The 22,830-nt window shown below is 41.6% G+C and overlaps 1 protein-coding gene across 6 annotated transcripts in view; it reads left to right on the top strand.

Moving 5' to 3' along the window:
* The window catches only part of IRAG2 (inositol 1,4,5-triphosphate receptor associated 2), a 33,182-nt gene extending 10,423 nt beyond the window's left edge, over window positions 1-22,759 (top strand). Inside the window, exons 10-32 of one of the 6 annotated variants that reach the window (XM_049821901.1) lie at window positions 1,559-1,673; window positions 2,118-2,280; window positions 4,587-4,648; window positions 5,607-5,672; window positions 6,721-6,829; window positions 7,972-8,119; window positions 8,926-9,007; window positions 12,449-12,495; window positions 12,579-12,643; window positions 12,773-12,889; window positions 15,042-15,124; window positions 15,264-15,336; window positions 16,151-16,205; window positions 16,292-16,319; window positions 16,884-17,024; window positions 17,472-17,606; window positions 18,430-18,577; window positions 19,480-19,523; window positions 20,205-20,282; window positions 20,387-20,451; window positions 20,901-21,002; window positions 21,176-21,280; window positions 22,392-22,759. In XM_049821901.1, the coding sequence (XP_049677858.1) occupies window positions 1,559-1,673; window positions 2,118-2,280; window positions 4,587-4,648; window positions 5,607-5,672; window positions 6,721-6,829; window positions 7,972-8,119; window positions 8,926-9,007; window positions 12,449-12,495; window positions 12,579-12,643; window positions 12,773-12,889; window positions 15,042-15,124; window positions 15,264-15,336; window positions 16,151-16,205; window positions 16,292-16,319; window positions 16,884-17,024; window positions 17,472-17,606; window positions 18,430-18,577; window positions 19,480-19,523; window positions 20,205-20,282; window positions 20,387-20,451; window positions 20,901-21,002; window positions 21,176-21,280; window positions 22,392-22,635 (2,275 nt within the window). In that variant the 3' untranslated portion in view covers window positions 22,636-22,759. The other 5 variants (XM_049821897.1, XM_049821896.1, XM_049821898.1 and 2 more) reach the window with 5 other exon arrangements.
* Window positions 22,760-22,830: the final 71 nt, after the last annotated feature.

Genomic DNA, 22,830 nt, shown 5'->3' with positions numbered 1-22,830 from the left:
TGTTGTTGTTGGTTTTGTTGGTTGCTTAGCTGTTTGGTGGGAGTTTTTATCTTGTGGAACAAAGTTCACTGAATTCTGAAGACTTTTTTTTCACAGAGGAAATTATCTGCTGTTTTGGAGAGTGGATCTGGTTTTAGCATAACGCTTACGCTATGTGGGAGTTAAGGTTTGTGTGTGAAGTAACACATTGTCTTGGAGATGTCTCTGAAAACACCAGGGAGACCACAGACTGAGCAGTTAAAGCAAGAGGGCACTGCTTATCTAGCAGGTGCAACCATTAAATAAACTGCTGGGTTTATGTGAAGCAGAAGACCTGTAAAATATATGCCTGCAGGTATTATTTCTTTGGTAGACAATTGCTAGCCCCAGACAATATAATGTCGCAGTTTCTCAAGGGTGTAGCTTCAGTGAGTTATCTCATTATATATGAAAACTTAACTTTAAAGTTTAGTTTATTGGCACATGGTTTCTGCTATGACTTTCCATGTTACAAATGTGACAGCAAAAGACAGCAGGTGTAAACCTCTGCCTGCCCTCCTTCCTCTCCTCAGACATTCAGGAAAGTAGGTAGTTAAGGGTTTTTTGTCAGAAAAACTAATCTGAATTTGTTGTCTTTGTGGAACCCGGGCTTACTCATAGCGTCAGCCTTCTGCTATCCTATGTTAAATGTAAATTTTTGCACATATGCTTTTACCTGGGTTTGGGGTGTAAGCAGCTTCCTAGGGCATTGCATCCCAAAGAGCTAATGTGGAGCAGTCATACTGTGCTTTTGCCTGACTTATCTTCCACTTAACATTGTTAATGTAGACCTCCCACGTGCTCTCCCTTCACTCAGAAAAGAGCTGAAAAAAGTACTGATGGCTTGGTTTCTTACAGCTGCCTCTCTGTAACAAAATTGTTTGTGCTGGTAGCAACAAGAAAAAAAATACAAGGGTGAGTTACAGAAGAAATGGGCAAAGGATTTCTGCAGTGGAAAAGAAGGGGTTCCTTGAAAGCCAGCACCTTTGGCACTGGTTCTGATGGTATCTGCTTGCTGTCAAGTGAAATACACAAGTTCATTAAATTAATTCCCCAGTATTTTACAGGTTATCTGCAGTAATAGTTCCAGGGTATCTTTGCTGGAATGATTGACTCTATATCCAATAATTATTTTTTCCAAACCATGAGACAATGCATTCTTTTGACTAAATTGCAAAAGTTTGCCCCACTAAGCTCTTGCTCTTTGAGAGTTCTCTGGATGTTCCACAAGCTTCTGCTGTGGTACCCAGCTGGCTGGGGCTGGCACAGCCATTGCACTGTTCAGCTGGGGAGAAACCAGGGAAAACCTCCATCCCTTTCCAAATTCTGGAGCTGCTATAGAAAACCTTGTCTGCCTACTGGGTTGAACCGTGCTTAGCAAGAACTAAGTCCCTGGTGCTGGATCCTGGGGAGCTGCAATATGTAACAGCTGAATGTGGTTCTTGACGAGTGTCTCGACAACTAGTGTGTGTCATCTCCCAGGCATGCCTGCTCTAAAATATCAGGAATAGATTGTGGTTTGTGCTCTCTCACCCTGCAGGCAACGTGAGATAGAAACTATCAAACAGTTACAAGAAGAAACTGCTGGCCAGGCAGAAGCCCTTGGTTTAGAGCTGCAAAAAGCTACAAAGCAGCTTGAGTATGCCAGCAAACAGGTAAGGAACAGCCTAGTTCCTTCTACACAGGGAACAAGAAAGCAGATGCAAAAGGTTATGTACAATGCATCGCTGCTCTTGGGAAAGGAAATCGCATGTTCGGAATGGAGCGCCTCGTTGCAAAAGTGGAACCAGCAGAGGAAGTAAAATTTGAGGGGGTGGTGACAACAGTTTGCTGATGAAAGAGGCAGCATTGCATATTTGCGGTGGCTTTAAAAAAAAAAAAAAAAGAGAAAAAAAACCCAAAAATAGCTTCCATACACAGTCCACCCCAACGTAAAAATGCAGAAGTTCAGAGGGAGCTTTATCACTTCCTGAGAAAGAACAGATGCAGTTCGGTTTCATTTACATGAACTGTAGAGGCTCCTTGTGTTAGCCAGGCTGCTTTATTTTTTATTTTTTTTTATTCCTGTCTTTTTTCTTTAAATATTGTTCTGTGCTTAGGCAGAGGATCAAGTTGAAGCCTTTCACTCTGCTTGTGAGGAAGCTGCATCCTTGAAATGTAAGTTAGAGGAAGCCATTTCTGAGCAGCAAAAACTCAAGGATGTGAATGCAGCTTTAACAAGCACTTGCCAGTTGCTTCAAGAAAAGGTGGAAGACCACAAAAGTGAGTAACTGCCGGCAGTGTGCCACCATTCACTCTTGCACGGGCAAATCCTTTATGGTTTACTTATGGCAAGGGGGAATACGACTGAGCTGCAGGTCATCCAGTAAAATTCTCTGTGGAGTTTTTTTTTTTTCTCCTCTTTTTTTTTGGGGGGGTGTGGGTGAGGGGGCTTTCTTTCTATTTTCCCTTCTCTTTTAAGAGATCTGCAACCATGGCATCTGGGTTGAGAATCAGGTGAGATCCCAATGAGTGGATGTTGGGCTGGACCAAAGCTGCAGAGCCTCCTAACAAAACCTCCAGTTCTAGGAGGAAGGGTTAGTAACTCCATGGGTGGCACTGGCACTCCTTTACCAAAGGTGCTGTTCCCACACCTGAATAGCCCACCTTATTCCTAACAAAGTCATCCCTCTTTCTTAAGCTTCCTGTACCAAATAGACCTGATTTTTATGTTCTGCATTCTGCTTGCTGCTTGTATTTGCTTTGTGTTTTTGAATAACTGCATGGTATTAGGCTGTTTTCTTTAGTAGAAAGCAATTGTGTCATCGTACATGTGCAACTTCTGCTATGGAACCATGGGAACTTCATACTACCTCTTACTCACTTACTAACACCAACACCTCAAAAGCTTGGGCAATTAAAGAATGCATTGGTTTGATTCTACCACATGTGGCTTTTTCTTTGCAAATTCTGGAGTGTGTATTGCTTGTAGGAAAAAAATTTGGCTGACTTAAGCCCACTAACATTTGACCTCAGGCTTGCATTTCCCAGGGCAATGTGACTGATGCTCAACATACATGTGCATTGTAGTTTCACATAAAGTTGTTTACAATTTGTCTTGTAGGAAAAATTACATGGGACCCTGTGTCTTAGCTCTAAGGCACAACTGTTATGCACTGATGTGGCAGAAACAGCTCCAGATTGTGCTTGAGTTCTGACCAGTATTTTAGCATTGTTCACATGTGTGTGCTCACGTTGCTTTCATGCTTACTGCTTCCTTCAAACTGTAGAGTGTGGGTTGAGTTTTTGGGGGTTGGTTTTTTCTTTTCTTTTTTTTTTTTATCAGGAGGCATAACAATGGAAATAGTGTGTCATTTTCCAGCAATGAGTAGACAAAGCTCTTCTGCAAAGTGAGCTAGAGTAAATGAAAACAGAGATCCCCAGACATGTGGAAGAGACTGGTGCCACTGTGACTCAAAAAAGGAGAATAAAAAAAAAAACCAAACAAACAAAAAACCAAAAATACCCCCAAAAATAAAGACACACCCCCCCCCCCCCCCCCCCAAAACCACCACCACCTTGAAAATGGCTAAGACTTTGGCTTTAAATGACTCCAGGTAGTTTGCAGAAATCTCTTTCTGTAGATAAATAGAAATAAAATGGTAGATGTGTAGAGAAGTTGCAAAGTGTTATGAAAAACAGGGCTTATAAACAAGGGTGGAAGTGGGGAAGGACAATGCTTTATATTGGTTCCTGCAGAAAGCCAGACAGGTCTAGTGTCCCTTCTGACTGAAGGGCTGGGCTGGGGTGTCTCCCCATCCACCTACCTACTCCATTCCCTTCCTTCCTCCCACCTGTGTGGTAGGAAGTGAGAAATTAGGGAACCTGTTGGCCAAGGAAGCTACTACTCAACCTAAGTCAGCCTGGCCCAGGTCCTTCTGTGTTTCAGATGTCTCATCATGCCTTGCCACTAATTGCTACAGCCCTCATCCAGTGAAAAAGCTGAACAAGCTGCTGAGCTGCCTTCAATTTTTGCTTAGGCACTGAAGTGGCAGTGCTAATAATCTCATACCCCACACCCGTTATTAGCTGAGGTATAAAAGTTATGATAGACTTATATCAAGGTAGAAGTCAGCAGAGACAGGCCCTGGCATTACCTAACTTGAACGAAGAAAGTTTCTAAGTATAACGTAAAGCCCATTGACTTTAAAACTTCCGTACAGGATGTCAAATTGGAAGGACAAATGCTTCTCTTCCAGCAAGTCATAATGGAGTTGTCCATTTCCAGAGGGAATTGTGCCACCACAACACTGACGATGTGGGCAAGCATTGCCTCCCCTTTATAGCAAGGGGAAACATAACCACAGGGAAGGAAATGACCAGTGTTTTCTGCAGGGTGGAACTCGCAAAACAAAATGCACTTTTAAAATTCTCTTATCTGTGAAAAACCGTTGTAAGTATAACTAGACTAAAGCAAAGTACGATGGGTTAGTGATAGGCAGTAGTCAGGTTTAAAGACACTATAACATCCAACTGCTTGTTATCAAATTATAAGGAACTGTGTAAGACTTGTAAATGTCTCTTCATAGCAACTGCTAATGCGCTGAGATGGGAACTGCTTCAAAGGCGACTCTGTGAATTGCTCTGTCAGGTATGATGCTTGTTTGGTGGGAGAAGAAAAGGTAGACTTGCACAGGAGGTGGTCTGGTGGAAGGACACCTACAGCTGAGATGAACTGCAAGTAATTTGGCAGCATCTAATTTCTTCTTTTCTAACATGTACGTAACTGTGGAGGCAGTAAACTGTATGTACTGATCTGCACATTATTATTTTCCTTGCTCAGCCTTCTGGAAAAAATGGGCTAGAACCGAACAGGTGTGGTGTTGGTCTTTGCTGTAAACTATTGTGGTGATCACATCAAATGGGGTTGAGGGAAGCTTTCCCTGATGCGTTGGTGTAATTTGTCCCCCACAATCAGCCCTCTCTTCTGCAGACAGTCTTGAAAACAAATGTTTAAAATTTTGTAATAAAATATTTTTCAGTATCCAGATACTGGAATAGGCAGTGAAACAGTTATTACCTTTGTGCCCCTCTGTGGAAATATGTTGAAAATTATATAACTCTGGTGTGCTTTGCTTTGAATAAAAATACTTTCTTCAAGTTTGGAAGGGGGTGGAGGGGGAGACACTGTGGGAAGACTTTTTTTTTCTTTTTTTTTTTTTTTCCCCCCTCAAACAGCTCTAGTAAGGAACGCTATAGCTCAGGGTCTGAACAGTCTGGATTTCACACAGAATAACAAGGTATTTATAAAGACAAACAGAAGATCCTAAAACGCATCCTAGGCTGTAACAGGGGCATCAGAGGAGCAGAATCAAAACTGTGGACCAGCTGCATGTGAATAAAACTTGTGTTTGTGCATAAAGGTCTGCAGAATTAAAGGCTGAAAGTAGCAAGGGGAAACAACTGCATAGTTTTCCTGGTAGCTGATAATAGTTCAATTAGATAAAATTCCATTTTGTTCATAATCAGTAGTAGTGTTCCTTTTTTTTTTTTAACCTTTTTTTTTCTTCTACATCTGCCTGCCTTGAACTATTTCTCTAATGCAACAGTGCTGCGCCGAGTTAGAATCTGACTACGGTCTGCTGCCCACATCAGCTGAGCCACTAAACGGGAAGGTAAGTGTGCTTGCTATGACCATTGCTGAGCCTGTTTAAAATGTGACACTAGTTCTGTTTGTCCTAATTTTTTTCATGACCTAAAGGAATTAAATAACTTTCCTTGTGAGAATCTTTGCGAAGTTAAACATTCAATAAAAATAATTTGAGGTACATATTTATGTATATGCATGCACATGAATACACACATACAAAAGTATATTTAAAACTTTATTGCAAAACCAGTTTCCTACTGCTTCTGAACAGTCACTGTGACAAAATACAGGCATTTGATGAATTGCATTCTGAGAAGGATCAGAGGCTGAAGATGGGGCTACATCTTCCAATTTCTTTTCCATTTTTCATCACTTAAGCAACATTAGGTTAAATGCAGCTGTGTTAAGTGTTGCTTCAGAAGTTTTCTCTAGCCATCTTCAGATGACATCTCTTTAGCACTAAAGAGCAAGTGGTGTGCGTTCAGGGGCAGGGGGTGGTGGGGACAGCGCTTTGTCTCCATGCGGCCGAGCTGGAGCTGCCCTCCTGCTCCTGCTGTGGGAAATCTGACCTGTGTAGCAGGTGCTGGACACTGGACAAATGTTCCTCTTCTCAGGCTGTCCAGTTGGCTTGGCTTGGCTGAAAGGGTTGGGTTTGGTTTCGGTTTTGTTTGGGGGTTTTTGCAATGGTTTGTTGTTTATTTGGGTTTTGGTTTTGGGGGCATGAGGGTTTTTTGGGTTGTTTTTTTTTCATGGTGTTTGGTTCATTATTTGGGTGGTATTTTTGGTTCTCCTGTCCTGCTCGTCTTGCCTGGTTTTGTAGTATCTAGTTCCAGACGTAGCTTGAACCAATATGTCTGTTGCAAATATAAAGTTGAATTATTCTACCTCTTCCTGTATCTGTTCTGCCCATTAAGGGTGTCAGCTTTTCTAGACAAAAAAGCAACAGATGATGTATTTGTCTAACTGTTAGTATTACATTATGCAGATGCAACTGTGCTTGTGTGGGGGAAGTTGATGGTATTAATGTATTCAGCGTGATTGAACAATAGCAGCACTTTCTATTTTTCAATTAGCAGCTCCATTGCTCTAAACGACTGTGGAGTGAAGGACCCACCTTGTGCACTGAACTTCCTGGGACACTGCCCTTGGATATTTCACACTGGCATAGTACACCTCTGCTAGGTAAGACCTGGTGGTGTTGGCCATTTTTCTGTCTCTCTCCTGAAATATAGCAAGAGTTCTATAGAACAGTATCAACGGTGCTAAACGTCCTGGTAGAGTGTGGAAAATCTATTGTTGGCTTTAGGCTATTTCTGCGTGTAATCCAGGAGGCTGAACCATGTTTATAATGCTTGCAATGAAAGGCCTGAAAAGGTGACTGTATCAACCTAATAGGACTCCCCAAAAGCTTAAGGAACTATTGGTATAAAGCATATATCCAGGTATATTCCTGACAAGATGCTTGCCAGTCTGGATCAAGAGGGCTTGAGCTGTGTTCTTCCTATTCACTCTGACTGGCACACACTGAGATAGCAAGTGATGTACTGCTACTTTGCTACTGAGCTGAGGTCGGTTCTGGTTTAAAAACTTGGACGGGTAACATAGCTACTGAGAATCAATTAATTTTATTTGTTGATTTCTCCTGCATTCATAAGGTGTTTGTAGTTCCCTGCAACCCTCAAGCCTTACGAGTATTAAAAACAACCACTGACAGATATGCATTGCAATGCCACAGAACTGCAGATTGCATTTGGGATTTTACAGACAAAGTGTTTCTTCCAGCAGTAAGCTGGTACAACACAGAGTCTCTTCTCACACAAACTGAAAAATGCTCAAATGTAATTCTGTGCCATGCTGGGGGAAATGGAAGAAGATCTTGCTTGACTGCACATGCTCCTTATAAGAGCACTGCTGCTCTGAAAGGGCTGTTTCAGTGGACGAGCTCAGAGAGTTCTTGCAACTTGCTGTAATATCACGATCCAGCCACGAATAAGGCAGGTATTCTCGGCTTGCACCAATTGAGTATTGATTAAAAAAAAAGACGATCTATTTCCCAGCCCTCTACAACAAAGCTGTCCCACATGGAAGTTTCCATAACCTGACTGATATCATAATCCCCATCCTCAGGTGCTGCAGACTCTCCATCTACAAAATATGCTAAGGTCACATAACCTACCCTTTCATACCAAGATAGGAGCTGCTTTATTATAAATCTGTATTTGGTTGGTCTGCTTCTTGATTATTTTAGACTCGGTCAAAAACTGATGTAACTAAATCCAACTTTGCCCACGATTGCCACCCTTCACACTTGTGTCTCTTAACAGATGCTCTGACCTTGGAAACCTCATGCCCAAATAACTCTTCTGTGCACAGCTGGGATCGGCCTTGTAGACGGAGCTCTGGCAGCTGCACACTTGAAACCCGCAATCGGCAATGCGCATCCACTTCAGATGTGACATCAGTGGGGTGCAAGTAAGACGGCAGAATTACCTCTTTGGGGCAAAGGGTGGAAGAGTCCACAGGATCTAGTAGGTTCTAAGGGAAAGCTCTATCCCCAGTACATGCTGGCTTCAACAGCAGAACGTCTCATATACTGGACACTCGGAGGTCAGCTAATGGTGCTGTGGGGTAACGTTTTGCTTCTATTCACACAAGTAATATTAAAACTTTTTACTGAGACTGTTGGTATGACCACCAGCCAAATACAGTGATGGCATTTCCATTTCATGGCTGGAGAACTGAGGCATGAGGTAGGTATTCTTGTGTCTATTTTCAGTGTTTAACTCACAACTGACACTCCCATTTAGGAGCCAAAAGCCTATTGGCTTTGAGGAGTTACTTTTTTTTTTTTTTGCAGAGTTTAGAGCAGGAATTCTGAGGGCTTTGCTTGTCAAGCTGCCTCCTTAGATCTTTAAAATAGAGATTGAACTGCTTAAGACTGTGAAAGCTAGCTATTGTCAGTGAATATTTTAAAAGATAAGGATGTTCCTGAAGATGCAGAGGCAGACAGTCTGCAGCAAAAGACTCAGCAGCTCTTGAAGATTTTGCCACTGGTTTTCTGTAGAATTGTGCAATGTGGAGGAGGTTGGGAGGAGGACTGGTGGTGGTTCTTGCTGTTCGGGGGAGGGATTGATGGTTAGTGATGAATTTGTCTTTCTCTGAGACACCAGCTGTCTGACTATACAGATAGTGGTGACTTCAGTTGTTACGTGCTTGGAAAACGGGCAATGTAGCTCGCTGCTGTTTGGGCAATATGCAAATAAAATGTGTATTGCCAGGTGGAAAATATGCTCTGCTGCTAACTATACTGATGCAGACCTTCCTGTTTCCATTACAATGACGGACTCTTCACTTACTGAGGTGAGTGCTGTCTCTGATGCCCGAGATGTGGTTTTGAACGGGTTCAAGCATTTAGTGCCTTACTCAGGCCCAGATCCAGAAGCTATAAATTGGCACTGCTCCAAGGTGTAATACTGTAGTTATAGACCGAAATGTCTTGATGTTCACATGCATCTGGGTCATGCTTTTAGCTGGGGAGTATTTTAAACATGGCTTCAAGGCTTGAGATGGTGCTGTTTCTGTAGTAATACTCAGTTCTGCCAGGGAAGTCTGAGTGATTTTGCTCTTTTCATCCACCTGCAAGAAGCCACAAGATGTTTTAGTTGTGAATGCTGCCTTTCTCTGCACTTTCTCCCACAGCTGCCATGTAACAGCTAAAAAACGGCATCTTTGCTGTATGAAAACTTTCCTTCTGCTGATGTGCTCGGACGTGCCTTCACTGCTGTATTGAATCCTGCATCTACAGCTTGAGCTGTCAGTTGGCCTTCTCATGGCACCAGCAAGATGAGCTGCAGCTCAGCACACCTAGTTGTGCTCTGTGCTCAGTGTCACAATACTTACTACTGAAATCTAGACCTCAGTCCTGCCACACAGGGCTTCTAATTAGTTTTACAAATGCCAGTGTTGGTGGTGATGATGGAAGAATATTGGTCAGTGGTTTCTGTGAACCTGGAAATAGCCTTTGCAAGACTGGTGAGCAGGCAACCTCAGACCTCGCCTAGCAGGTGTGTGGTACCTGCAAGTGCAGCAGTGGTCTGGTTGTAGTGGCAAATCAAGGCAGAAAGTGCAGTGAGGGTAAAAACTAAGAGTGGTGGGGACTGCCTGTGGTTTCAGCACACTGCTCGGTTGGGGTAAAGCAGGTGAGGAACTCAGTTTGTGCTCTTACTACTTAAGCTACTTTAAAGAGGATCATCTCAAGTGCTCTTGCTTTATCCAGTCCTATCACAGCCTTGCAAAGTTGTCTGAAATGCCTGTGCTTCATTGCTCTGGAGCTTTCTGTAACCACAGCTGGGCTCAGAAATGTCATTTTCCATTTTTGCTTCTTTTTTTTATATTAAAAAAACTTTCCATGTGAGTATTCTAGAGAGGGAAAATGAAAATGTTAAAGCTTGCCCCAGAGAAAAGGCAAATGGGCTGTGTCCAGTAACTGGTCTAAAAACTGTGACGTGCAGCAAAATTTGAATAGCCTTGTTTAATAGGAAAAGTCTCCCTGTTTTTTTATTACTATTACTACACTGTGGTTGCAGATATGTTTGAGCAGATCAAGCCCTTCAGCATGTGAGTAACTCAAATTATTTTGTCAAAGCATTGTCACTGTACGAGTTTAGGGAATATTTATTAAAGGAGCTCTTGTGAGAGGCAGATGAAGCTTGAGCTTTTTATACTTGTTTTCATTTATAAATGTGAAAGTTGTATCACAGTCTAAAAACCAGATGATAGGCATTCCAAATGTTATTGCTCGTTTGGGAGGAGTTATACCAGACTGTGGCCAGAATTTGTCTTACGATAGTGAATCCTTGTATGATTATGCTAATCGAAGGGATGGAGGAGGAAAAAGTGGTTAGGGTTGTACTGCAGGATCATCTTTGACACAATTCTTTTACTGGGAAGAACCACCATTCTCTAATGCTCTGTGCAAAAAGATTTTATTAGGAAATCTAGAATGCAAGGGGTTTTGTTGTTCTTTCTCTTTAAGAGTACCCTGTGTAATCTAGGGGAGCTCACAATCCTAATAGTCAGTATGGGGTTTTAAAAACTGAATTGAGGATTTTTCTTTACTGGAAATAGAATCCACTGACCATGTGATTACCAGGGGATGGAAGGGCATGTAGAATAATGTATTACTTTAGTCAGTTCCAGGTGTTGCAAGGGTTGTTTGGTTTTTTTGTTTGGGTGGTGGGAGGTGTGTGTGTGTTTCTTTTAAAAGCCCTTTAGATTTCTTTTGTTTTCATTCCAACATGCTATTCATTTTCACCTTCTCCTTCCCCAACACCCCTGTAGACCTAATGGCCTGAACAAGGCAAACGCAATGTTGTACTTCCTTAAGCTTGATAGAGAATTCAAAGAAGAATAAAAATAGCCTGGATTTGCATTAGAGGAAACATCCAGCTGGCTGGGGCAAGGCTCTGTGAGTGCAGTCGAGCTCTGATGGGTTGGTGAGCAGAGAGGAGAGGGAAGGCACTTACTGATGCTGGGAGCAGTCAGTTGCTCTCAGAAGTGACTGGGGGCCTTGGTCACCTCCTTTTATACTTTGCTGGGTTTCCTGGGTCCTTTGAAGAGGTTTGAGGGAGTAGGGAAGATACCAGAACATAGGTGATCGCTTGCTCATATGGTTTTTCTGTTGTTGTCGCAGCCCCCTCCCCTCCCCGACTTCAGTAGGGCTCTTAGACACTTGATATGTAGGGATCTACCCAAAGCTGGCTAATTTCATACCTTCTCTGCTTGGAGACGGGTGGGGTTTTTTTGGTTGGGGGTTTTTTTTTTTGGTTGGGGTTTTTTTTCCTATTCAGCACTCCTCTTCAGCCATGGGTGGAGTTCATCAAAAGTCATTACTGACTTAACCCTTTAAACCTCCGTTTCACCCTGTATTTTCACCCATAAAGAGAGACCAAACTATCAATTGAATAAGCAAGATGGAGTTATCCAGGGTGAAATGAGGAAAAGGGATATTTTCCATTCAGTATCTCCCTTGCCATATTAAAAGACTTAAGAGCATGTTGTTTATGTCTGTGACGTGATAAGACTCGGGTCCGGAACAGCACTCTAGTGGCTAAAGGAACATGAGCAAAACTATGTACCAGCCTTTAACTGCTTAATTTCTCTCTGCTGTTTGCATACTGTCCTGGAGGAGGCCTGAAGCCTACTGAAATGGCTAGGTAATTGTCATATATAATATTGAAAACTAGTGTCATTCAAAGATAGACGCTAAAATGTACAACGGAACATGCAAGTTTTCTGCGTTCTGGATCACCTGCTCAGTTGAGCTGTTAATAATAATGCTTTTATTTACCTAAACAAGTCTGACATCTATAGCCAAGTGAATATCTGTGTAACTCATTCATAGGGTTTGAGGTCAAAACCTTGAAAATTGATATATCTTGATGCACAGCATTAAGATAGGACAATGGTGTGGTAACACATGCATTGGTCATTTGAAAACGTGTGTTGGAGGCAAAACATGAAGTGAGGAACCAAAATACATCTCTAAGTATGATATTCCTGAGATAGGATTTCTGCAGAAACATAGTTATCACTCCTAATGATGATAACATGCTAAGCTACATACTGTATGTATAGATGGCTTTAGACTAGCAGATGAATCTGCATGCACTTACCATCTAGTTCTTCACTGCTAAAATAAATTAGGTACAGCTGGGGGAATTATTAAAACCTTGACATACAAACTTTCTACTCGCACAGCAACTGTTTCCCTGATACTAACTCTTCTCTCTTTCTGTTAAGATTGACGGTGGAGAGCCAACACTACCAGCCAGTCTGATCCCACCCAGGTCAGGTCTTGTGCAAGCTTATAAAAGCCTTTATCAAGGTTGTGTAATATGGATGAGTGCCTGAAAGAATTTTGTTTTGGCAGTGATCACTTAACATCACCCCAAGAAGTTCTTATATCCTCTGTGGAAAGCACTGCACAAGTGACAGGTGAGCACTTAATTTGGGGCACAGATGTATGAGCTTTTTGCACTGAAAGTGTTTGAAATAGATATGCTCAAGTCTGCACGCTTACTGAACAGTAAGAGCTCTGTCTTCTGTCGCCTGATATATTTGTAGGCTGCCTTGTCACAGAGGAAAAATCACCCAAGTGCTCACGTGAAAGAGAGGAAGATGTGCCAACTTCTGTAGCAATGGAGAAAAACAACGATAAGGATCCAGCTGGTCCTGTACCAGGTACAGTAACTGCTGCAGCACACTGGCACTCGCACAGTGAGGAGAGGGCTTGCTTCCAGCACATCTTTGAAGTGAGGAAGCTGACTAAGAAAAATAACTTGAGGACAACTTGTGATTTTTCTGTTGTTGTACATGCTTTTGCCTGCTAGTTCTCTCAACCCTCCCTGAAACTCTGAGTAGGCCTAAGGCTTTACCTACTTGCAGGAAGCCAGTAGAGTACAGCACTGCAAGAAGTAAACGTGAAATACTGATGCTTGCTCAGCTGGCAAAACATTGTGTGGGTACTAAACTCCAGGCAATTTTGAGAGGAGAGAGAATGTTTTCATGCCTTTAAAAAGTTTAGTGACGCACCTAGGCAAAAGAACATTTTCCTCGCTTTCAAAACTGATGCTTAGTGCACAAGAAGCTGGGATGGGTCAAGAGGAGGGATGAGGATAGAGGCCTTTGTGTATGGTTCTGTCTCTTGCTATAGCCATAAACACCCAGAAGAATTATTCTTACTAGATCTGATGGTGCTTCTTCCACTTAAAAACTAAAAGCAAAACAAAACTGAAGTACATGTACACATTGTATTTAAGCTATTTTTAAGAAAGCTGATCTGAATAACCAGCACAGAATATGTGTGCATGCTTCTTTGTAACCATTTCTTAACATTTACCTAAACATAAGACTTTTTGTCGTCACTTCTTGTTTGGTTTTGTTTCTTTCTTTAGTACTATCTTCCTGAAATCTAATTCAGTCCCCTCACTTAAACATTCTTTCTTTCTACTAGTTTGCCTCTACTGTTAATTTTCATATGTGGTCTAGGTACCTTTGGCAAAGAGGAAACAGATATGCAAAACAGATCAGAAAGAGTCCAAACAGCTTTGAAGTCGGAGAATCCTGTTGCCTGTTGTACATCTCTGAATAGAAAGTGTTTCTAGCACTAGAACAGATACACTGATGAATCTCCATTTGTGGTTTTCGCTAGTACCACACAATGTCTTGTATAGGTGCTTGGGAGCCAGGTCAGATATGAAGGGCTGCAAAAATCAGTAGGGACAAAAGGGAGTGCTAAGCAGAGGCGGTTGTTCATGTGAAGGATGAAAAGAGAAAGCACTTCAAACCTGAAGGTGGTTTTTTGTTTTTGTTTTTTTCCTGTGCCATTTCTTTGGCTTGCATCTGTGTGTGTGCGTGTATGACTATGTAAACAGAACAGGGGGAAAAAAAAAACCAACCCAACCAACCTCTAGATGTTCTAAAAGGTATAAATAGCTACCAGGGTTACTGCAACAGAAGAAATTAGGTGACTCTCGGACTTTTTTCAGTTTCTTAAATAGTTTCCTTTTTAAATCTTCCTGGAGGTTAATTTTGCTTGCTTTAAAGCTTTTCTAAATTGCAGCACTTGAAAGTTTGTGTTACAGTTGAACTGGCATCATCAGTTCCTGAACTTATCAGTTGTTCATCACCACTCATCTTCTGGGGGAAAAAAACTATTTTGTTGGCTCTATCAGCACCCTGCTAGTACCATTTTTAGGCACGAAGGACAGTCCAAGTGGCAGACTGTCTGAAGCTTATGGACACCTGAAATACTACAACTGTATGCATTTCATGACCTGGTTGTGCTCAAGCCTCTCTGTAACAGAAGAGCATCTATTTCTTGTCTTCATCTGATATTCTGTAACATGACAGAAGAGAATTACAAATACTCATCGCTTCTCCTGTTAAGTCTGTGCATGGGATTTTTTATTTTTTTTTAAAATATTCCTGTGCTTATAGAATTCCAAATAAAAATTAATTATAAAATGTCTCTTTAAATAGCAAACAAACAAACTCCTGTGCTGCTAGCAAAATAATGAAATTCATTTATCCAAGGGAATATTACTGTAACTCTTACAACTTCTACTAGAGCAACTACAACCAGGAGTAATATTCTCACTTGTAGACACGTAACACTTCTTATTGGAATTTTTTCCAAGTCAGATATTATTATCATCACACTTCTTCCTTTATGTCTTTACAGTGTTCTTTGTGGCTGCCTCTCCTTCTTAATGCCCTCTCCTGGCATTTGCTGCAATTTTTTAGCCCTGTTGGTCCATGGCTAGTATGCTGGGTGTTGCAGTCTTGTTTTGGTTTTGCCATTACATTTGGTTTTGGGAATGTTTCTCCGCAGGAGCAGATCTGACCAAGAAGGAATTCTGCCCCATAACAGAAGAACACAAAACCACATTTCGAAATGTTTTAAAGCAAGATCTGGTAAGAGTCCTAGTGACAGGGAAACATAGAACTGGTTTGCCTGAGCAGTGACAAAGAAAAATACTGCTGGGGGGGCCAGGCCCCTCCAGTGGTGTTGTGGCTGGTCCTTTGCTATAACTATTCTCTGATATGCCTTTAGGAGGTGGACCAGGAAAAGAAAAGTAGTAAAGAGCAGAGTGAGGAAGCACCAGCTGTGGTTCCCAGTAGGAAAGGTAAGAGGTTTTTTGCTGAACATGTCTGTGTAACTCACTGGAGGACATGCCTTGGTCACCTGTGTCAAGGGCTGTGTAAAGATGTGCAGAGAGCTGCCTGCCCCACGCCAATTATTATGAGGGGTTTTTGTTTTAAGGAGTAGTAGCTGCAGTTAGAGATCAAAATGGATTAACAGTGGAGAGAAGGAAAACATTATCGTGCAAAACCCGCTTCTCTGATTTCTACAGATACTGATTTAACCAGCTCCATCTTCCTCTAGACAGGAGGGAAAATTTCTTAGACGTTGCAAAGGAGTTGGAATATTTGAAACAGTTCTTGTGTGCCTGCCCTCCCCACGTATTTGTAAAGCAGCATCCTTTGTACTAGCTAGAGTTTGGGGTAATATGACATAGATACGCAGGGTGATGTTTCTACAGAACTGTGCTTAGGTGTCTCTGCTCTTCTAATCACCTCACCTTTTGCCTTTGGAGTTCTCTAAAAGCTAGTGATGTAGTAAGTCATGTAACATCCTGAATCTGCAGGCTGGGGACTTAAACCAAAACCTATATTTAATCATTCCTGTACTAATTAAATGCCAGCTGAAGCCAACTAAACAACTAACTCTTGGGGCTTTGTACAAATGACAGTGCTGTGCCGTCTTACTGACGTTAACCCTAATGTACTCTGAGGTACACAAATTGGTTTTAGTGGCAAGAGCTTAACACTGGAAATCTTTAACAGTGGCTTCTGCTGGAGCTTAAAAGACTTTCACAGGCTGTTTTGGGGGGGCTGTGTTTTCACTTTTGTCTGAGAACTTTTTTCCTCTCTTCTCAGGGAGTTCACCTACTGCAGGTGGCTTTAAAGCAGATAAAACAAAGCAAAATGAGCTGTAAGTGTTTTGACTTTCAGTGATCACCTGCAGGTATGAATTTAAAGCTGCAGTCTGTTACATGATTGCTTTTTCTCATCCTACAGTGACTCTCCTAATGAGAAAGAAGTGGAGGTAAGTCTCAACTGCTTGTATTCTTAAGTTTCTCAGACAACAGGACGATCTTGTCGATAAGCCCTGATTAATATCTCATCCTATATAAAACAGTGGTGCTGAGCAGCTTAAAGTGGATGTATTTCTATAAATTGGCTTCTTAAATCTGTCTTTCCAAGCCCAATAGAAAATTTGGAAGGGATGGGATGGGTAAAGGTGGAAATCTGTAAAACTGAACAAAAGATTTCTCACTACTGAAACATTTGTTTGCAAGCTTGAAGGAGCTTAGCTGTGACCTCCTCCCAGGCAGAATGTGCTGATTTAAGACAGTTTTGTCAAAAGACACAGATGGCACTCTGCATGCTGCCAGGATATCACCTATTCTGCCTGCAAATTATTCTCCCCATCACTACAGATGGGAAGATGGGCTTTGTGGAAGTGGGCCACGTTTGCTTTCTTTTCTGTATCTCTCCTGTAACTTTGTTCGTGGCATATAGTCCCAAATGTCATGTCAGTATCCAAATATACTTTAAAAGCTTCTGCATCGCTTGGACTATTCTGAAATCTTTTCCTTTCCCACAACAGGCTGAATTTCTGCGGTTGTCTTTAGGTTTTAAATGTGACTTGTTTACCTTGGACAAGAGAGTGAGGCTTGAAGAAAGGTCCCGAGACTTGGCTGAAGAAAACTTGAAAAAGGAGATTACAAATGCTTTAAAGATGTTAGAGGTTAGTATTGGCCAAGGCTGGTAGGGTGGATGGGATGAATGGTTGTGAAAGTGTCTGTCTTAATACAGCTTTTTTTTCTTGGATTTGTGTGTGTCTAATACGTTATAAGCAAATCTGAACGAAGTTCTTAAGTGATGCGCTTGAAATATGAGAGACTTTGCATTTGAGGGGTAGCCTTCATCTGAGTGTACTATGTGCTCAGGCAGTGGGGAAATTTTCTATTGCACACGTGCTGGGCAAGAACCCCTGTCTTCAGCTGATTTTATGCTAGGTAAACTGAAGCCTCTGCCCACTGGAGGTCTGTACCCAAGTTACACTGACCGAGGATGTTGGCTGCTTATCTTGTGACTGTGTAGGCCTGAACACAACTCCTCACTGTCATCAGTTGGGTTCACCCTCTTTTCTCTACTAATAGCTCACACTTTTTCTTATCAATATGCCTCTTAGGCTTTAGTTCCTTTGTGTGAAGAAGATAACCAAGCGCAGGAGATTATTAAGAAGTTGCAGAAAAGCTTGCAGTTCCTTAGCCAGTACGCAGCCCGAGTCGCCAGTAGAGCAGAGATGTTGGGGGCTATTAATCAGGTAACTGTTTCCATGTAAATGTATTTTGTACAAAGTTAAAAGCTTCTAGCTGTAAAAGGGATAGCAGTATCTGTTTGCTAGGTTGCTGATTCCAGAATTAGATTTGAGAATCTCATGTATGTAATGCAGACTGACCAGTACAGCTTAGTCCTGGCTTTCTCTTCTCAGATCACTGTTTGTATTGTTGTAAGGAATGCCAGGCACTGAGAGCAGCTACGTTGCGCTAGCATTGTGCAAAAACACACAACAGAAATATGGTCCTGATTTAAAACAAAATGCAAACAAACAAAAATCAAAATTTGCAGCAGAGGGATCTATACAGTAGAAAGCACAAGAATGCAGTGTGGAAACAGTAGTCTTGATGCTGTAATGGTATTTCTGTGGCTTATGGAAAGGGCAGCTAATAAGCTAGATCTATGGAAATTTACAAAGACCTGCTCAAATGTTATGTGTAATTGTGTATAATGCCAAAGAACAGCATGAAAATATGACTTGGCAATACTAGCAAATGCGTGGTGGCAGCTGAGACTGTAGATCAGAGAAAGATGAGGAGGAGTTGTAAGGGCTTGGAAAATGAAGACCAATTTATTTGGGGATAAGAGTAATCACTGGAGAAATGAGACCTGTGTGACTTGAGCATGTGTTGGGAGATGGGCTGTAGTGAAACTTTGAAAGGGTGGACGAAAATGAGAGGATGTTGCATCATGGTGCTACAAAATGAGAGTAGATGGCCAAGGGCGGTGGGAAATCTTAAACTCTAAACATGATGCAGTTCCTCAAATAGCCACTTTTTGTCCTACTGCTGTTGCACTTGCTCTGTTAGGAAAGCCGTGTCAGCAAGGCTGTGGAAGTAATGATTCAACATGTAGAAAACCTGAAGCGCATGTATGCAAAAGAACATGCAGAACTTGAGGAGCTGAAACAGGTCCTGCTCCAAAATGAGAGATCTTTTAATACTCTTGGAGATCGAGGTAACTAAGAAAAGCTGCTTCGTCTTTCCTCTTTCTAGCACCTGCCAGATAGACCCTTATCTAGTTGAAGCTTAACATGTTAGGTGGAGGGGTTATATTACTGTTGTATTTCCTTTCCTAAAAATAGAGGAAAAATAGCAATTTATGAACAGTATTAGAAACAACTCTCAGAAATTGGACTTGTATGTAAAATGTCATGAATCTCGGGGTGGGGGGCAACGCTGAGAGTATGCAGTCATGTTCTGGCTTTTAGAAAAGTGCATTGCATGTGGTGGTGATAATCTTATTCCTAGTGAGCAGTAAATTTGGGTGCTCGCTCACACTGGAGCATTGCCAGTAGCTATTTCTAGGTAGCTGAGCTTTGACTGCTCTCTACAGATGCTTCCTGCTCTTTTCTAAATACAAATTACAGACTCTAAGTGCAGGTGCTCTGAATTTCCCCCTCCATGCAGATGATACAGTGGTCACGTTTTCAGATGGCACTGTGCACTTGTGGCTTTGCCAGAGAAGTATTAAATTCTTCTGAAAAATAGAGCATGTACTTTAAAAGCAGAAATGTCAGTCCTACACACCAGGAAAATCTTCACAGGAGCCTTCTGAATCACAAGCTATTCCTTCCTGACTGTAAAAGATTGTCCTGTAATAGGACACTGCCTCAATATTAGAAGAATACATTTAATGATAGCAACAGAAATTGATGCTTGTAGAGCATGTATAATGTGTGACTATTATGAACTTATTGAATGAAATAGAAAGTTTTTTCCTGAAATCTCATTTCTGCTTTCCACGAGTACTCTGATACACTCTTTGCTTAAACAGACACTGCAAAAAGTCAGACCTTTAGTTGCAAATAAAGCTCACGGCATTCCTGTAAGCCTTTCTGATGTTTGATCTCTTCACAGATGAATCTACGAATAAAAAGCTACCAAATTCTTTTAACTTTAAGGTAATGGCCCTTACAGCCTAACATGAAACTTCAAGTGTGTTTTTGTGTGTTCTGTGTTTTTCTTTGCTTTGTCACTTGCTGGTGCTCTGCTACATGCTTGACTCGGTGGTTTTGTGTCTCAAATATGGGCTGATGTCATCAAACATGAGGATACATATGTTCAATCACTCCTCCACCCCCCCATCCCACCACCCCCCCACCTCAACCCAAGGGAACTGCATATAGTCCCACTTAGAAAATGACATGTTCACAGAAGCTGAAATGGCTGTGCTGTCACGCAGTGGTTAAGAAATATTGTTCACATGTTGTTCTCTCATTGGGGTTAGAGAAAAAGGATTTAGCATGGAAAGATAAAAAAAAAAAAAAATAGGTGGGAGCAATTGACTGTAGGAATTCCTGTGAGCATCATTAGGGGAATTTAGACACATTCAGTTTTGGTATTTTGCTGCAAGCTGTGTAGCCAGCCTCACTTCAGGTGTGCTTTGGGGGTGGGGGAAGCAGTTAATGTGGAAAAATACTGCTTTAAAGAATACGATTTGATTTTTTTTCTCTGTGTTACTTCAAGCTAAGTATCAACATCTATTTTTTTATAGTTTGTATAAAAACAGATGGTATTTTCTGTGATCAGTGAGTAATCCAGTCATTCCTTGATAGAGTCAGTAATGCCTCTTATTTGTATAGCCATCATCATCCCTACGAAGAGTTAGCATTGCAACATTGCCTAGGAGTGCTGGAAGTGCAGGTATTGGGTTGCCGCTGGTAAGTAAGGGCTCCCAGATGGTGAGGTGCTTTACCTTCTCAAAACTGGCTGGGCTGAAGCATGAACATGCCAATGCAGTAAGTGTGTCAAACTTCTTCTCTAGGCCCAACTCCATGAACCTGATGGAGATGAACGGAGTGATAAATTCAACAGGAGATCAAGCAGTTGGTAAAGTTACTTGGCCTTGTCTTTGTATGTGGTTAAATTTTCAACTTGAACTGTGTCTGTATTAAGCAGCTTATGGAGCATCTTGAGGCATAATAACATTTAGGCTGCATCTTTCACATTAATTTTACATGCTTCAATAGGTAAATGAGCCTTCGTGACTAATGTTACAGCTTTATTTTTTTTTAATTACCCTGAATGTTTTGCATTAGAACTAGAATATGAAAAACTAGGCAGCTGGCATTGATGGATTTGGTTTAAAACAAAACAAAACAAACCCCCCAAAATAAACAAAAAAAAACCCCAAAACCCACAGTTTTAATTTCAGGCAACTAATTTTGAAACTTATTTGTCTAAGGCCTACTCAAGCAAGTAGGCTGCTGTTGAATTTCTAATTTCCTGCTATATATTTGATAGGGAAATTAAGACAAATATTTTTTAAAATATGACAGGGGGCGACTAGGAGCAAAGCAAAATGAGAAGCGTCCTTCGCTACAGCGGTTCATTAGCACGTATTCCTGGGCAGAGTATGAGAACGAACATTCTGAAACAAAGTAAGTTTAACAGCAACCTGCTTCAAGGTGTGCGTGCAGGGTTGGTTGGTTTATTTTTAATGAACTCTCAACTGTCCACTGCCTGATCAGGGCTATAAAGTCAAGCTACTGTGAGCTCTGTCAAATTGAATGCTTGATGTAAAAGCTTTGGAATTGTTGACGTTTGCTTACAGAAATGAGCCATCAGAATCACCTGCTGAAGTACAAGAACCACCATCCAGGAAGGAAAGTGTCTCTGAAAAAGGAAAATATTCATCAAAATGGAACCTAGAGTCAGTGTAAGTTTTCTCACATCGTTGTGAAGTAAAGCAATGTTTGGGTGGTGGACATGGGAAGAGGAAGCAAAGCTGTAGCTTTGGTTTGGTTGTTAACGCCCAATTCTTAAACAAAGCAACTGGGAATGAGTGATCTCAGGTGCCAGAGACTTGCCCCCAGGGATCCACTACCCATCCTAAAGGGTGACGTAAAGAGAAGCCTCATGCTATGATCCCACCTCGTTTGGTTGCTCTATGACAGCTGTTATAGCTAGGCTACTAGGTCATGCTAGCATGTACTCTTGTAAAAATGATCAAGGATTTAAGGCCTGTGCAAAACTTACTAGCAGCTTTGGTACACACTGAGGCACAAGTAGTTATCAAGCCTAACTCCAGACTATTGCAGCTAATTTCTCTGAATATCTTAAATCAAGAAAGAGAGTGCTGTCCTAAACAAGTATCCCCTGGAAGCCCCTCCCTTACAGGAAAGGAGGTCTGCTGTCTCTACAGAGAAACTGTTTATTCCATATGAATATACAATGCTAAGCCTCCCCTGTGAGCGTTCCTGATCAAGGGGAGACCAGACAATTATGCTAGTGTGTAAAAGTGAGAAGACAGCAAGAACAAATATGATTTTTTTTCCTATTGTTTGATAAAGGATGGAGGTACCTAATGTCACGAGAGGTCTAGGATTTGGATAACCAGTGAGGGTATGACTTCTCCCTAGCCTCATGGAAGGCACCAAAGCCCTAGAAAACAAAAAGCCCTACACTTTCAGTGCTTTGTACAAACGAGATTTCTTGATTATCTGCAAGGCAGCTTTGTGAATCCTCTTCAGAAACCGTGTGTGGTACAGAGAGCATGGGTGGACTTACAAGTTGCGTCAGTCGCCTAAATAGCTTAGCAAGAACTTGCTTACTGAAGTCTGCATTTTAAACCCAGAACATAAACTACCATTGTATGCAGCTCCCATACAGTAACAACCTTGTCACTTTTGGTAGTGAAGGATCTGTATGTTTGTTTGTGGCGTTTGGTTTGCTTTAGGGGGTTTTGGGGTGAGGGAGTGGGGTGGGAAAATGGCTTCCAAGTTTTGACGAAAAACTGAACCACTCTTATGACTTACTGTTCTGTGCAGGTGCAATTTAATATCATCATGGGTATCCCATTTCAAGACTTCCTTTTCCAATGCTAACAAAACTCTCTGGGTTTCCGTTTCCATCCTGGTACTGCTTGCTGCTCTTACAAGCTTCATCACTGGGCTGTCTCTTCAAAGACCAGCGGATGCAGCACCTGTAGGAACTGGGGACTCCTGGACTTCACTACAGCAACTGTTGTGGCCATATACAGGACTTCAACACAACGGACCACCCCCAGTATAACAAAGGTTCTGACTTTCGTAGTTATACTTCCAAGTTCTGGATGACAGTATGAGAAGCTGGGATAGTATATTTAAGGTTATACGTTTGGGCTTGTTTTGTTGGGTTGTGGGTGTTTTTTGGGAGATGGTTTGGTTTTGTTTTGTTTTTGTCTTTTTAAAGCATGACTTGAAAATTTTTTTTTTTCTTCCTGTTCTG

This window comes from Accipiter gentilis, chromosome 18 (assembly GCF_929443795.1).
Source record: "Accipiter gentilis chromosome 18, bAccGen1.1, whole genome shotgun sequence".
NCBI lineage: Eukaryota > Metazoa > Chordata > Aves > Accipitriformes > Accipitridae > Astur > Astur gentilis.
Note: the sequence above shows the minus strand (reverse complement) of the source record. Positions and strands in the feature narration are given on the sequence as shown.